At 40.5% G+C, this 13,386-nt stretch overlaps 1 protein-coding gene across 4 annotated transcripts in view; it reads right to left on the minus strand.

The window, feature by feature from the left end:
* Positions 1-3,789: 3,789 nt before the first annotated feature.
* Positions 3,790-13,386, minus strand: part of MAMDC2 (MAM domain containing 2) — a 64,474-nt gene continuing 54,877 nt past the window's right edge. The window contains exons 10-14 of one of the 4 annotated variants that reach the window (XM_082075737.1): positions 11,474-11,567; positions 9,619-9,771; positions 6,380-6,639; positions 5,289-5,373; positions 3,790-4,953 (exon numbers count right to left, since the gene is read on the minus strand). In XM_082075737.1, coding sequence (XP_081931863.1) covers positions 4,892-4,953; positions 5,289-5,373; positions 6,380-6,639; positions 9,619-9,771; positions 11,474-11,567 — 654 coding nt within the window. In that variant the 3' untranslated portion in view covers positions 3,790-4,891. Of the gene's footprint in view, positions 4,954-5,288; positions 5,374-6,379; positions 6,640-8,889; positions 9,029-9,054; positions 9,171-9,618; positions 9,772-11,473; positions 11,568-13,386 lie in introns of those variants that run through there. The other 3 variants (XM_082075740.1, XM_082075738.1, XM_082075739.1) reach the window with 3 other exon arrangements.

Consider the following 13,386-nt stretch of genomic DNA (forward strand, 5'->3'; position numbering starts at 1 on the left):
CGGACGCGCCCCGCGCCTCGACCTCATTGGCGAGCGGGAAACGCCGAGCCGGAAAGCAGCGCACTCATTGGGTGAAAGGGCGGGACTAAGCCCACAATGAAGCTTTTCTTTGGCTTTTTGGCTACCGCGCTAGTGCCTATTGGCTGAGGAGAGCGGGGCAGTAAGGCTGACCCAGGAGGGAGGTTCTAGTGTTGCTTTCGGTTTCCCCGGTGCTGAGGCAGCCGCACAGCCCCACGGGAGGGGTCCCTGCCCGCGGGGCGCGAAGGGCCGGGTGCTGCGCTGAGGGGAAGCGCCGGTGCCTGCGCCGCGCCTCTGAAGACGGCATTGCCGGCCGTGTTCCCCCTTGGAAGAGGGGCAGCCGGCAGCGCCGCCCGCCGCCAGCGGGCTGCGCGGAGCCCCTGCCGGGTGGGCTGGAAGGGGGCTGGGCGGGCCGCCGGGCGGAGGTGCCGGCGCTCCCGGCAGGGGGCAGCGCAGCCCAGGAGCCGGGCGGCCAGCGCTGCGGCGGGGGGTCTGCCCGGCAAACCCCTTCCTTTGTAGGGACAGGACTGGGGTCCGGGCGGGCGAGCTATTAATTGTCCTCATGTTCCAGCGCCTGTCAGAGCTTGATTTTTTTCTTAATTTTTAACAAAATGACGGGGGAAACATATTTTTACATTTGTTCCTTCAGAGATCAGGAAATCTGTAGGAAGGATAGACATCCTTTAGAACAGGGACGTAAAACTCATTTCTACCAGGGGTCACGTCAGCCTCACGGTTTCCTTCAAAGGGCCAAATGTAATTTTAGGACTGTATAAATTACACAGGTGCAAATGAGTTTGACACTTCTGCTTTAGAAGCTATCCTACAGGAAACCCTGTGTGAGATTTTTGGCATTTTGACTGCAGGGCAGCCACCAACACCCTTGCAGCTGCCTTACCTTCCCACACCATTTGTGTTTTTTTCTCCCAGAGCAGGAGCTCCTGCTGCAGAACAAGGCCTCATAACCAGCCGAAGCTTCTACAAGGCTGATTAAGGCTGCTGAAAGTCACAGAATCACGGAATGTCAGGGATTGGAAGGGACTTCCAAAGATCATCTAGTCCAATCCCCCCACTGGAGCAGGAACACCTAGATGAGGTTACACAGGAAGGCGTCCAGGTGGGTTTTGAATGTCTCCAGAGAAGGAGACTCCACAACCCCCCTGGGCAGCCTGTTCCAGTGCTCTGTCACCCTCACTGTGGAGAAGTTTCTTCTCATATTTAAGTGGAACCTCTTGTGTTCCAGTTGGTACCCATTGCCCCTTGTCCTATCATTGGTTGTCACCAAGAAGAGCCTGGTTCACTCTTTACATATTTATAAACACTAATGAGCTCAGCCCTCAGTCTCCTCTTCTCCAAGCTAAATAGACCCAGCTCCCTCAGCCTTTCCTCTTAAGGGAGATGCTCCACTCCCTTCATCATCTTTGTTGCCCTGCGCTGGACTCTCTCCAGCAGTTCCCTGTCCTTCTTGAACTGAGGGGCCCAGAACTGGACACAATATTCCAGGTGCGGTCTCACCAGGGCAGAGTAGAAAGGAAGGAGAACCTCCCTCGACCTACTAACCACCCCCTTCTAATACACCCCAGGATGCCATTGGCTTTCTTGGCCACAAGGGCACAGTGCTGGCTCATGGTCATCCTGCTGTCCACCAGGCCCCCAGGTTCCTTTCCCCTACACTGCTCTCCAGCAGGTTGTTCCCCAACTTCTACTGGAACCTGGAGTTGTTCCTGCCCAGGTGCAAGACTCTACACTTGCCCTTGAAAGTCAGATATAAGAAACTGCTTGTGCTTAAGCGGAACAAGGTAAATTAATCAACACATAACTGGAGTGATTTGTCCTAGAAAGGTTACAAGAAAGACAAGGTTTTTCCAATATGAACCAGATCCGTGGGGTGCGGAAGCTTTGCAAGGCCCCCTGTATCCAAGCAACTCTTCCTGTAATATCCTGCAAAGACCAACACTGCCATGGTAAAGATGTCAGAACAACCTTTTTGAATATGGATGTATCAGGGCTGGGACCCACAGGAAAAAATAATCTAAGGCAGGTTGCTTCTTTGAGGGAAATTTAGGCAGATAAAAGGAGGTACAAGGGCAGTGAAAAGGCTGTTCTGGATACAGGGGAAAAAACGGGGGAACAACAATTAATTCAGTTAAAGAATGAAGGGGACTTCTGCTCCAACAGTATGAGTGGAGATGCCCACAGATTGTAAAGAAGTTGCCATGCATGTCCAGCCCACCAGGACTTTGGATAACCCACTGGAATCTCCACCAGGTCCATGTCCAGAAGACTCGGTGTAGAATAATAAAGAAGCATAGAAATGCACCTTAATATTATGTGCTGTGGATGGGAAAGGATAATAAAATTGGAACTATATAATTCATAAGATTTGTGGTAATAGCTACGTAATAAGAGTGCGAAATTGTATCACTGCAAATTAGTAACAGTGGTGTGTCCATTAGTTAATTAGAATATTAGCTGATTTATTTATTGGCAATGTTTTGCTTAATAAAAAATAGCTTTTGAACAAATTTTCAGACATAATTTTTCATACAGGCCCAGTATAGCAGAGTCTTAAGTGTTCTTTGCCCTGCTATTGTCTGTGTACAGCTACTGCAGCAGTGAGAAACAGAAAAATAGTAAATAAAAATGGATCCAGGGCAGAAATTAGCTGCACAGCACGTTTCCTAGTTGGACAGAGCTGATGGAAGGTTTTTTATCTTACCAGGAGAAATCTTAATGCACCTTCTCTAGTTTTCAGATGTTTTGTAGCCATTCTTCCACTGATTTATCAAGCACCAAAGTAATTGAAAGGTAGCTTTAAATTTCTCTGTTCTTTAATTCCTGCAGCAGAAACGCATGGAAAGCTGCTGTTGTTTCCTACTGAAGGAAGAACTTAGGCTTCTTTTTTTCAGTCAGGACAGTGCTTCACATGCTATCGATAAATACAGGGTGTTTCAAAAAGATGGACCCAATTTGAAACCACTATGTCTCTGAAATTGGGTCCTTCTTTTTGAAACGCCATGTACTACCCTCAGTGATACCAACAAAGCCACTGTATAATACCAGTGAGGTCCCTGGCAAATGCTCAGCGGCGAGCAGAGTACTTTGCTCATGTCCTTGTTCTTATCAGCCTAAATCGTATTACTTTGATGGAGTGAAGCAGAGTTCCACAAATTGTTAAGAGATAGGAATCCATTTCATTTACAGAAAAGTCCCATCAGAATTTTGGAGAACCGACAAGTCTGATGATTTCAACCACTTCATTTTCACTTGTTTGCTGCTTAGATAATTTGACCTGAATGTTGATACCAAAGTATCAACAACAGAACAACTGTAAAACTACAGTGACTCTTACAAAACAGTCCAGTGTTTCTGGTGGCTTTCATTTTCAGAATAATAGCAAGGGCAATGCATTCATAACCAGCTGCCAACAGGAACTGTGGATAACTATGATGGGCAGTTAAGGTGTCATCTCCTTTTGCCTCTTGCTTAGTCTCTTATAAGTAATAAACTGCTTCAATCTGTGTGGTCAGATAAACATGTTACTACTGAGAGTATTTAATTGAACAATCTCTTTATTTGTGTGTGTCACAAAAATGAAAAATTACTAAAGATGCAAGGGGCTAGATTGTCCCAAGTGGTGTTGATCTTTATAGGACATTGGGAAAAATGCATACTTTGTTCTAAAAGGAGTAAAGGGTATTTCCATTTTTCAGGGTTTGCATCTTGCAGTAAGAGCTTGAATGTGATGGCTATATGAGTAATTTCTGTGGCTCAACACAGGAACTTGCAGCAGATCAGATTGCTTTCTTTCAGCTGTCTTAGGTTATGTAACCCACACATTTCATTTTTTTCATATTCAAAATATTGAATGCAGGCTATTATATTAGGTTCAGTTGTTTCTCATTACAGTGATAACTATAAAATCTAGACCAAAGCAGTAAGATTATTTTCAAAGTTACATTTTATTAGGAAGTTATCATAATTTCAAAACAAAACCTTACACACAAACACATTAAATCTTAAAAAGTAACAAGTTGTGTGAATTCAGTTTCCTATTAGTATAAGTGCAAGGCATCTGTGGTCGGGTAAAGTGTAAGTACATTCTCCGTGAGTGTACAAACTGACTTAGTAAAAAACCACAAGACTTGTATGCTAGAAAACATGGCTTCAAAGTGTTTCATTTCATATAGCTCAAAATGGCAGCAGCTTACACTGAATTACACTGAAACACTTGAAGTGAGTTTGTTATTGGCAAGAAAAACAAATATATTTGCCATAGTAAAAGAATACAAAACCACAATAAATTGTCAGCAGAGTTTCCCAGAGAGATTTGTCATAATGAATAATTGCACTTAACCTGTAGGTTATTACTAGTAGCTAATACTATTTTCTTTATTATTTCAAAATGTTTATGATTTCCTTAACAAAAATCCATTCTGTACCCAACACAAAACATTCACTGAATGCAGATTTAAGAGAACACAATATTGGATTTTAATTGTGCACCTTTACTTTCCTCTTTTTACCTATATACTAGAAAAGTAAAAAAAAAAAAAAAAAAAAAAAAAGGCATTAAAATGAATAACCTGTGCAAAATGAGAAGCCTTTATTTAATAACTGCTACCTCATGCAAAACAGAAAAAAAAAAGTGTTAAAAAAAATAATCCCCCAACAGTCTAAGAAGCCCTGAGTCAATAATTTCATTGCAAAGGCGAGGAACATGAGTGCTGTGAGTTCTTCCTATACTTCCTATATATCGGTGGACATTCAAACCAGTCCAGTATTTACTTAAAACATATTTTAAAATGCGCAGTTTGCTCAGTTTCTCACATACAAATCTTCTACGCACTCCATTCCTTTCAGCAGACTGTATTTAATACTCAATTTCGTTTAAGTTGTCAGGATAGCCTGATGAGAACTGAATTTCTTCCACTTCTAGAAGACAAAGAACGGGGAAATACTGTAATTATTTGTATTTTCATCATACATAGGAATGCATAAGACACAATGTAATTACCATGCTGGACTTAAGTGGGACTGTCATACAGTTTTTAAAAAGTGTTGTTGCATCATTACTGTTATAGTCCAGATTCTAAGAATGGTCTGGCATCTTATTAGAAAACGAAAATTCTGCACTAACCCAACAACATGATACTAAATTTAGATCCATTCAGTAAAGTTTCAAAGGAGGAAGTACTACCTGCCTAATTACACAAAGCACTGTGAATCGCCAGTTGTCTCCTGACAGAAAAAAGTATATTTAAACTTACCTAAACAGGGTCCTGCCTGGAACAGAATATCATCAATAGCAGTGTCACTTCTCATAGACACACCACGGATCGCCTCAAAAATAATCTGTAAAGGTAAGACACAGCTTTTCATGAGTCCCGCACAAGGAAGGATTAAAAAAAAAAAATAATACCCACGCAGTATATTAAAGGACCTCGGCTGTCTTGAAAGTCTGCTTTTTGGAAAGGAGCCTCTATGCTCCACCAGGGAACTGATTGCCCTGCTCAGAGAATTTGAGTGTGTGCTATGCCAAAGGAAGCAGATTTCTTCTCATTATTTGTTAAGACATTTCTGTATGCTATAGACCACTGATAAATTACCCTAGTGATGTAGCATTTTGGTCTTGTTTTCAGCCCAAATTTGTTGCTGTGTGTTGCCCGTAGTCTTACTGATGAAGCTGAATTTGTCAGTAAAAAGCTTTTTTTTTTTTTTCCTAATTCATTTCCAGGCTCGTAAGGCAAAGCAGTTACAAAAACCCCACACAACATCTTTGGTTAGCGATCAGTGCAGTTTTGTGCTCAATGCTGTTTCAGTCAAAAGCAACTTCAGTTTCCTCTTTGACAGAGAAACTGAAGCAGGCTTTGTCTCTGGCATTACTGAAATGACAGCAGTGTGGACACCAAAGACAGAGCTCTGGCTTTGCATCATCCCTTGCCTTTGGCGCCACCGCAGAAAGACCATCCTGCAAGCAGCAGACGTTCTGTCACAGCTTAGTGGTTACATTAATTCTATATGGCTTTAAACAGCTGAAGGAAAATAAATTTTACAAGTGATATAAATAAAAACTACCACTACTGAAATGATGGGAAAGCAACATCTAAATACTGAAAAAAAAACCCCTTTTGAATTAATGAACTATTGTAATATTTGCAAACTATTAGTGTCTTTAATAATTCCCTCCCTACCTTCATTTTTAAGAAATTAGATGTTACTTCAACTTGTTTACGTGTACATTCAATGCTATCTGTTTTAACCTTTTTTGTGGGTTTTTTTTTTCCCCCCCCAACACAACCCAAAATTTTGATTCAGTTCAGTATTTCGTTTTGACTGCTTTTGGTTTGTTTTTTCTTACCTGGTAGTTTCTATCACTTTCATATTCTATCAGTCCCCTTAGCCATGAGATGCTTTGTTCCCCTGTCCTCCTCCACAAAGGAATCTCTTCATCATCACCTTCCTTTTTCAGATAAACACTTAGTAATCCAGTCCCAGCTCCATACATGTGATAGAAAAATGTCAAGCACTGTTTTCCAGAGGTTCCTCTTAGTGATCTTGAAACTAGGTATGCTCTCTGTCCATAGACCATGTTGGATGCCTCTATATACATGTAGTATCCTTAAAAAGATATACAAGCAAATAATAGCAACGTAGAATACATTCTCTCATTATGCTCAACATGCTCATATGAAAAAACTATGATTGGAGCTATTTTGATAAAGATTTTTACACTGTAGACTGTTACATTTGTGATCTTGTAACAATTGTGTAGTGTAATAATGGTAATATTTGTGAATTCTAACATGAGAACACTTAAAAACCCATTTACATCTGATAAGATACATAGCAACAGAAAGGAATATAAAGTAAGAAAAAATCATAGCTGTTCTTAAGCCAAGAATGCACTCTGACAGTAGTAAACTAATTGGATTTCAGAGACAGCTACATCTATGTCTGAGGGTACAGTTTAGGCAATGGCTGGAGCTAATGCTATTCACAAAGCAAATTAACTGCAATATCTCTTTTAAATCACATATGACATCAATAATATTTTTCCTTCTGTGATCGAGATGTGAAGATGTGAGGAAAACTAGACTCTCTAGAATCCATGAATGAACAAAAGATTGCCATGAACTCTCATCTGTGGAAAACTTAGTCATTAATTGGTGGCAGGCAAATTAATGCCTTCCTTCAATCCATCATTTGGTTATTTCCAACTGGAGCAAACTGAGGTGTGTGAGAAGGCTGAGGAGCATCCTCACATCCCATCTGCTGCATGTGGCCGCTGTTCTGCGTCTGGAGATGTACAGCCAGCAGGCAGTGAGCTCAGATTTTACAGCAGCTTTAAAGCTGAGAGCAGCAAGAGCTGCCAGTGGATTCTCGGAGTGTCTCTCGTGATGTTCAGAGTCCAAGTACCTACACAAACCCATGCTGAAGATGACCCCTCTAACCCGGCTTCTAGTTTGGTGGTGAGCAGCAGCAGAGAGCAAGGGTGCAGTATCATTTTGTACAGTGTGTTGGAGAATTTCCAAGACTATTTATACCAAACCTGGTGCAAGCCATTGCGAGGATTTTGATGTTTGCTGTGAAGTTTGTTGAGTTAAAAATCAAAACCTATAGCTCATACTACAGTATAATAAAATAACTTACGTTTAGTTCTACGGCCTGAATCATACGACAAACTTAGAAAGACTAGATCAGCTCTTGGTTTTGTGAATGCAAATCCACAGATTTCTCAGCACATCTTGCTGCAATGAGGTATGTGAAATAAGGAATAAACATTGTTGCCACAGGTGAGGTTTACAGAATTCTCTTGCTTCGCCAGCTCTGAAGTCAAGCTATCAGCCTCAGATCTCAGAATACTCAGTGATCTACAGATACCAAAACTAGGTCTAAAGTCAGTTTCTGCCTTAGAAATCAAGAAAATTGTTCTAGCAAGAAACTCTAAAGTGTTGCTCTTACTAGAGGAGAGGGTTATTGACCTTGGAAACACAAGAGCTGGGATACAGAGTATTTTAAAGAGGAAAAGGAAAACATATTATCTAGGGAATAACCAGGAAAAAAAATCAAACAAGCCTGAATGTTGAATCCTTTTACAGAATTGACTTCAGTTACCCACCAAAACAACCAGCAACTTTAATGTGATATATTCCTTTTAGATTTTATTTTGTGGAAAAAGAGGAGTCTGCCTGACAATACAGAGATGGCCTACAGATGCCTCTCCCGAAGTGTCATCCACATTTTAAAATAAAATTTCTCAAATTAACTTTAAAAACTGTTAGGAAAAATTCTCATTTATTTTACAGCTGGTTATCACATGTCTAGTTGATGAAGAAGAACTGGACAGCATGGATAACAGTATGTCATCTGATTCACTCTAATGTCATCTAATTTTTAAATGGAAAAGGGACAAAAATTTCAATATTCCCTTTTGAAATTCATTCCACAGTACAAAGGTATCATCTGGAAAATGTTCTTGACTTGTAGATCACCTACATTTTCCACTTGGATAACTTAGCCAACAGATCTGTTCAGAATATGGACAGATTTATAAGTAATGTTTCTCATTTTTATTTCATAACACATAGAGGAAGTTTTAGCTTTAAAACTTATATCTGAAGGCTATTCATATTTCTACCCAGAATCAGTCCTGTTTACAATTAACAATGGAAGAACATAATTTCTTGGTGATCTGAAATTTCAAGCCAAAGAGAAACATTTCCATCTGCATTCTAAATTCCACATGTAGGTTTTTGGCTATACAGTTCCACACACCATGAATTTATAATACATCTCTCTAGCTAATTTCCATACCTTGCTCAGGATGCAGCTGTTACAGAAATTTTACCAGGAGATAATGTCAAATGGATACTAACCACTGTGAAGGAGGGCAAATCCAAAGGCGCCAACAGCCTTTTCAAACAGATGTAAGCATTTACGCTTCACAGCCTTAGGGCAGTTTCATCCCTTTTCCTGAAGTCAATGGTGTTGTTACTGAGGTCCTCCTCTGCAGGAACACAAGCACTCAACACGGTGGTGCCATTCATCATCTCCAGAAGTCACCAGCTGCTGCCCCAACTGTGGGGGCAATTCTGATGCAGTTTTGTGTGCGCTCACTCATGCTAACAGAGGCCTTGCTTGCCTAAATACTTTAAATGATACAAATGAGGTCATGAAGCAATCTTTGGGATCCCTTTTATTACCCGTGTTTTCTTCTGAGGAAGGTGTTGAAGCAGAAGAGCTCCCAACCACTTGTTTGCCTTTTAGTTTCAGGGAATGCTCAGGTAAGATAGGGATTTGGAAGAAGGCTTTTTTGTGGGTTCTGGGGAGTCATCCTGTCCTTTTTCTCCCAAAGTAAAGGTCTACTTTAGGACATGAAGACTGAATTACCCTTGGTCTGCAGGTAATTCAGATTAAACATCACATTCTCAAAACAATGTGTGGGTCCCTAAGAAATGTGTTTACTTCATTTGATTAATAGCTGCTCTGAACAAAACAGTAAAAACTGTCTCTGTTCTATAAAAGGTTATAATTTCAAGGTATTTTCGATTAACTACAAATCTCTGTTCTGAAAGTTCGACGTTGAGCTTAACTCACCTACCCCAGTAGTGTGGTCTCCTTTCGGTCCAGTGTAAGAAGTGGGAGTTGGACCCCTCCTCCTGTGCCAGCTCCCACGACCTCTCTTCTTCTGGGTAAACACACACTCATCTTTTTCAAAAGTACACTCTCCAGGATTTGGCAGCAATAGATCTAAAAGGAGAGGACATTGTTTAAACTGCAAATACATTAGACAATCTCTCCATATATGGAGAGATTACACAAGCAATGTATTGCATTCACTCACCTGCTGACATCATTTATACCTACCTAGCAATACTTATAGTACTCACAAGCTTATAAAAGCTAGCTTCAAACTGATATACAAAATCTAATTTCATTTTCTTCACAGCTTTGGGGAAATCTGTGCCCTAGTCTGGCTCACTAACATGTACTAATATTTCTTAAAATATCTCATGGAGTTTATTATCTCATCATAGCTGTTACTCCACAATGGGCTCTACCAATGTAATTTCCTTCACTGCTGTCGCATCCCAAGCAGTTTAAGCAGTTTAATGAGCTCCAGCATGTATAACTTGCATATTACATGAGTCTTGTCAAAAATGGGAGTTTCTGTGATCTGAAATCAAATGCCACATTTAGCTCTCTTATGTTCCCTTGGCACCAGATTCTAATACCACATACAACAGACCACAGAGCCACAATTACTGGGCTATTTTCATTTTTTCAGTTCTATTAGATGATGCAGATGAGAGAAAGTTGACAACTCAGGTGCTTGCCAGGAAGCCTCTGTCAGCTCTTCTGCTCTAATCCAGATTTGTAGCTCAGGAGTGGACACACTGAGCTGCTTTCACATTTTGGAAAGGAGGAAGCCTCGATGCCTCACATGCTCTGGGGCATTTTTCAGGCATTTTTTTTCCTGCCATCAGCAACAACTTCTGGTATGACTATTCAACCAAGTATCAGTTCTGCACCTTTGGTTCCTTTTCAAAGTACTTGGAAACCAGAGAAAGGCAAGACAGGCAACTGTCAGAAACACTTTAGAAAAATGGCATCTTGTTTTATACATGTGACTTCTCTCTGTTCTGTAATGGCTAGCCGCCTGAATGCATGAAATCCAATCAAAAGAGGTCATTAAAAAGTTATCATTACACAGGAATATAAATGGCATGGAAGATCAGCCTCATCACCATTTCAAAGGCATGGCTTTATTCCAAACAAGAATGGGATAATAGATTGTGCCTGTCTCATGCGAATGGTTTCCAAATTAGGATACAATCGTTGCATTGTCAAATCTCAAAAGCCCCAGAAGAGGGAGTTTGGGTGAGTTCAGAGATGTTCGCCTGTGCATGTCAGAGGTTAAAGTCTTGCTCAAAAACATGCAGTTCCTCCCACTCCTGGAGGAAGAGTTAGACTTGTTTTATCTGTCTTCATTAAAGAACTGCTGCTCAGATAAGGGACTGTGTCTTGGCCTTGCACAACTGTACTTCCGGACCAAAAAGAGTAATGCTGTGTTTTGAAAATATTGCTTTTGGGTCCACTCCTGGTTTCCTGAAAGCCATTTGAAAACAACTTTCCCCTCAGTTGGAGTGTTTCGGGTTTTGTTTTGTTCTAAATTGTAATGCCCCCAAAGAAACACTCCCCTATATTCAACCACACCACAGTCAGTGAAGTTAATTAGGAGTTAGGTGGCACCCCTGTGAAAAAAAAAGCTAGTCCTTGCTGTTATGTATGCTATTGCAAAAATAAGACTTATGCAATAGTAATTGGAAAAAGAAAAGAAACCACAGTAGGATGAGGGAAGCTGTATGCTAGGCTTGGAAAATGAAGGTACGCGATGATCTCCTACTAAAAAGGGTAACAGCTGTTGGACAACAAATATTCACGGTCTTACCAGCAGCCTGGCAGCTTCCCAGGCTCAGTGATACATCATCCAGTGCCACAAGCCCACAGTCCCAGAAGCTTTTACACCAGCTGACAAAGACAACCTGCAATGCATGAATAAAGTTTCAGGTATCTAGCAAAAGCTGGCACTGTTAAGATTCTGAAATTTTAGGGTTTTACAAATGCACTAATAATTTTTACATCTACAGAACAGAAATAATGAATCCACTTTGGCTTGGCACATACTAATACTGCCAGTGAATGAAATTTCAAATACAGCTGGATTTAGATGTATGTTTTCATTCAACAGAAAGTGTTTTCTCACTTTTACAGGCAAATGATGTATCTCTGTATGTAGCTTCCATTTTTTTAGGAGTGTGTATATGTTCTAGTGTATAAGCAAACATGACTCACTGAGGCTGTTGTGGTTTTTTCCCCCAAAAAAACCAACATGAACAGCTCAAATGTCTTATCCTTAGAACCAGGAGGTTTTATCCACGGAAAAATAAATCTGAAAGAGTAATGCATAGTGGTGGCCAAGAGAAATGGTAGTGGCAAAAACCAAAGAACAATAGACATGAGATGAAACTACTGCATAAAATGGGATTATTCAGAAATGACACAAGGTTGTGATATCATAGAGCAGGAGGCTGGTGTTCATTATTCACATCATTCACAGTGTTCATCTGGGTTTGTGAAGATTAATAATAGTGTCCAACATGTTTTAATTGACTACACATTAATTCTGCCATGGAAAATACGTGTCACTCATGAGATCACAGAATAAAATGCAAAGAAACTGTGAGATTCCCAGTTGCCTTTCTCCCAAGGTTGACACAGATCTATTGGAATTACAGAAGACACAATAAGGTTTATTTTGTGAAAATACTGCTGGCAGTTTTATTTCCCTAACTACTGCAAACCATCTGTATGACCACTGGGGTTATGACCATAATTTGGGAGGAACTTTTCAAAACAATTCCTTTGTGATGAGGTCTGAGGTAGTCACTGGAGATGGATGAGTGTCACTTGTAACGGTTTAACACTCTGCAACAACTTTAAACACCTCAAGTTACATATTTGAGTTTAAATGCTGACTGACAGTTTGACAATACCAAAAGCTTGTTAAAAGTCATTAATGCATTATTTAATAGATTGCTTTGCTATGTAAGATTTATTTACCCATCTGCCTATAAAACAGCCTGGGATATCACTTCAACCCTTAAAGCACGCATAGGTTATGTTGCCGAGGATGGAGACATTTCCAAAACCATTTTCTATTCTGATTCAGTGCTACCAATCCCAGTAAGAGCGACTATCTGTGTTACACACCATTACAGGTGTGGACTTGGGAAGTGCCCTTGCACAGCATGCACAATTGCCCAGTGTATAGTGGCATAAAGCTAGCTGTTGGGTTTTGTTTGGTTCAGATTGGTTTGGTTTTTTTCCCTGCTCCATTAGCCTTAAGGTTTAACAGGACAAAAATTGTTTCCTACTTTGTAAGCTCATTACCAAGAAACACACATAATCTATTAAAAAATGGTAGCATCTCTTAAAATCAAGAATACTGACGTTGGGTGGACGTCATTCACCAGACTTTTAATAAATGCATTCTGCTGAACATTTGTAATAAACTAAAGACATACTATAGTCCCAAACCCAAGAATCTTCAGAAAACCACATATGAAAGGGTGAGGTCAGTCCTCATTTGTGAAACAACATTTCTACACTCTGGACTCATGTTGTAAGTCATGCTTTCCTATTGACATCATTGGGAGCAGGATCAAGTTCTTTATTCTTAAATTGCAATAATTTGTTCCATACAAGGTATGTAATTACCCACTGGATCCTGCAGAAAGCCCTCCATTTCAAAAGCATCACAACAATAACTGTTGGTCTCTCAAAGACCACTGAACCGGTCGC

Source organism: Streptopelia decaocto (genome assembly GCF_964273445.1).
Source record: "Streptopelia decaocto genome assembly, chromosome: Z".
In the NCBI taxonomy this organism is placed as follows: domain Eukaryota; kingdom Metazoa; phylum Chordata; class Aves; order Columbiformes; family Columbidae; genus Streptopelia; species Streptopelia decaocto.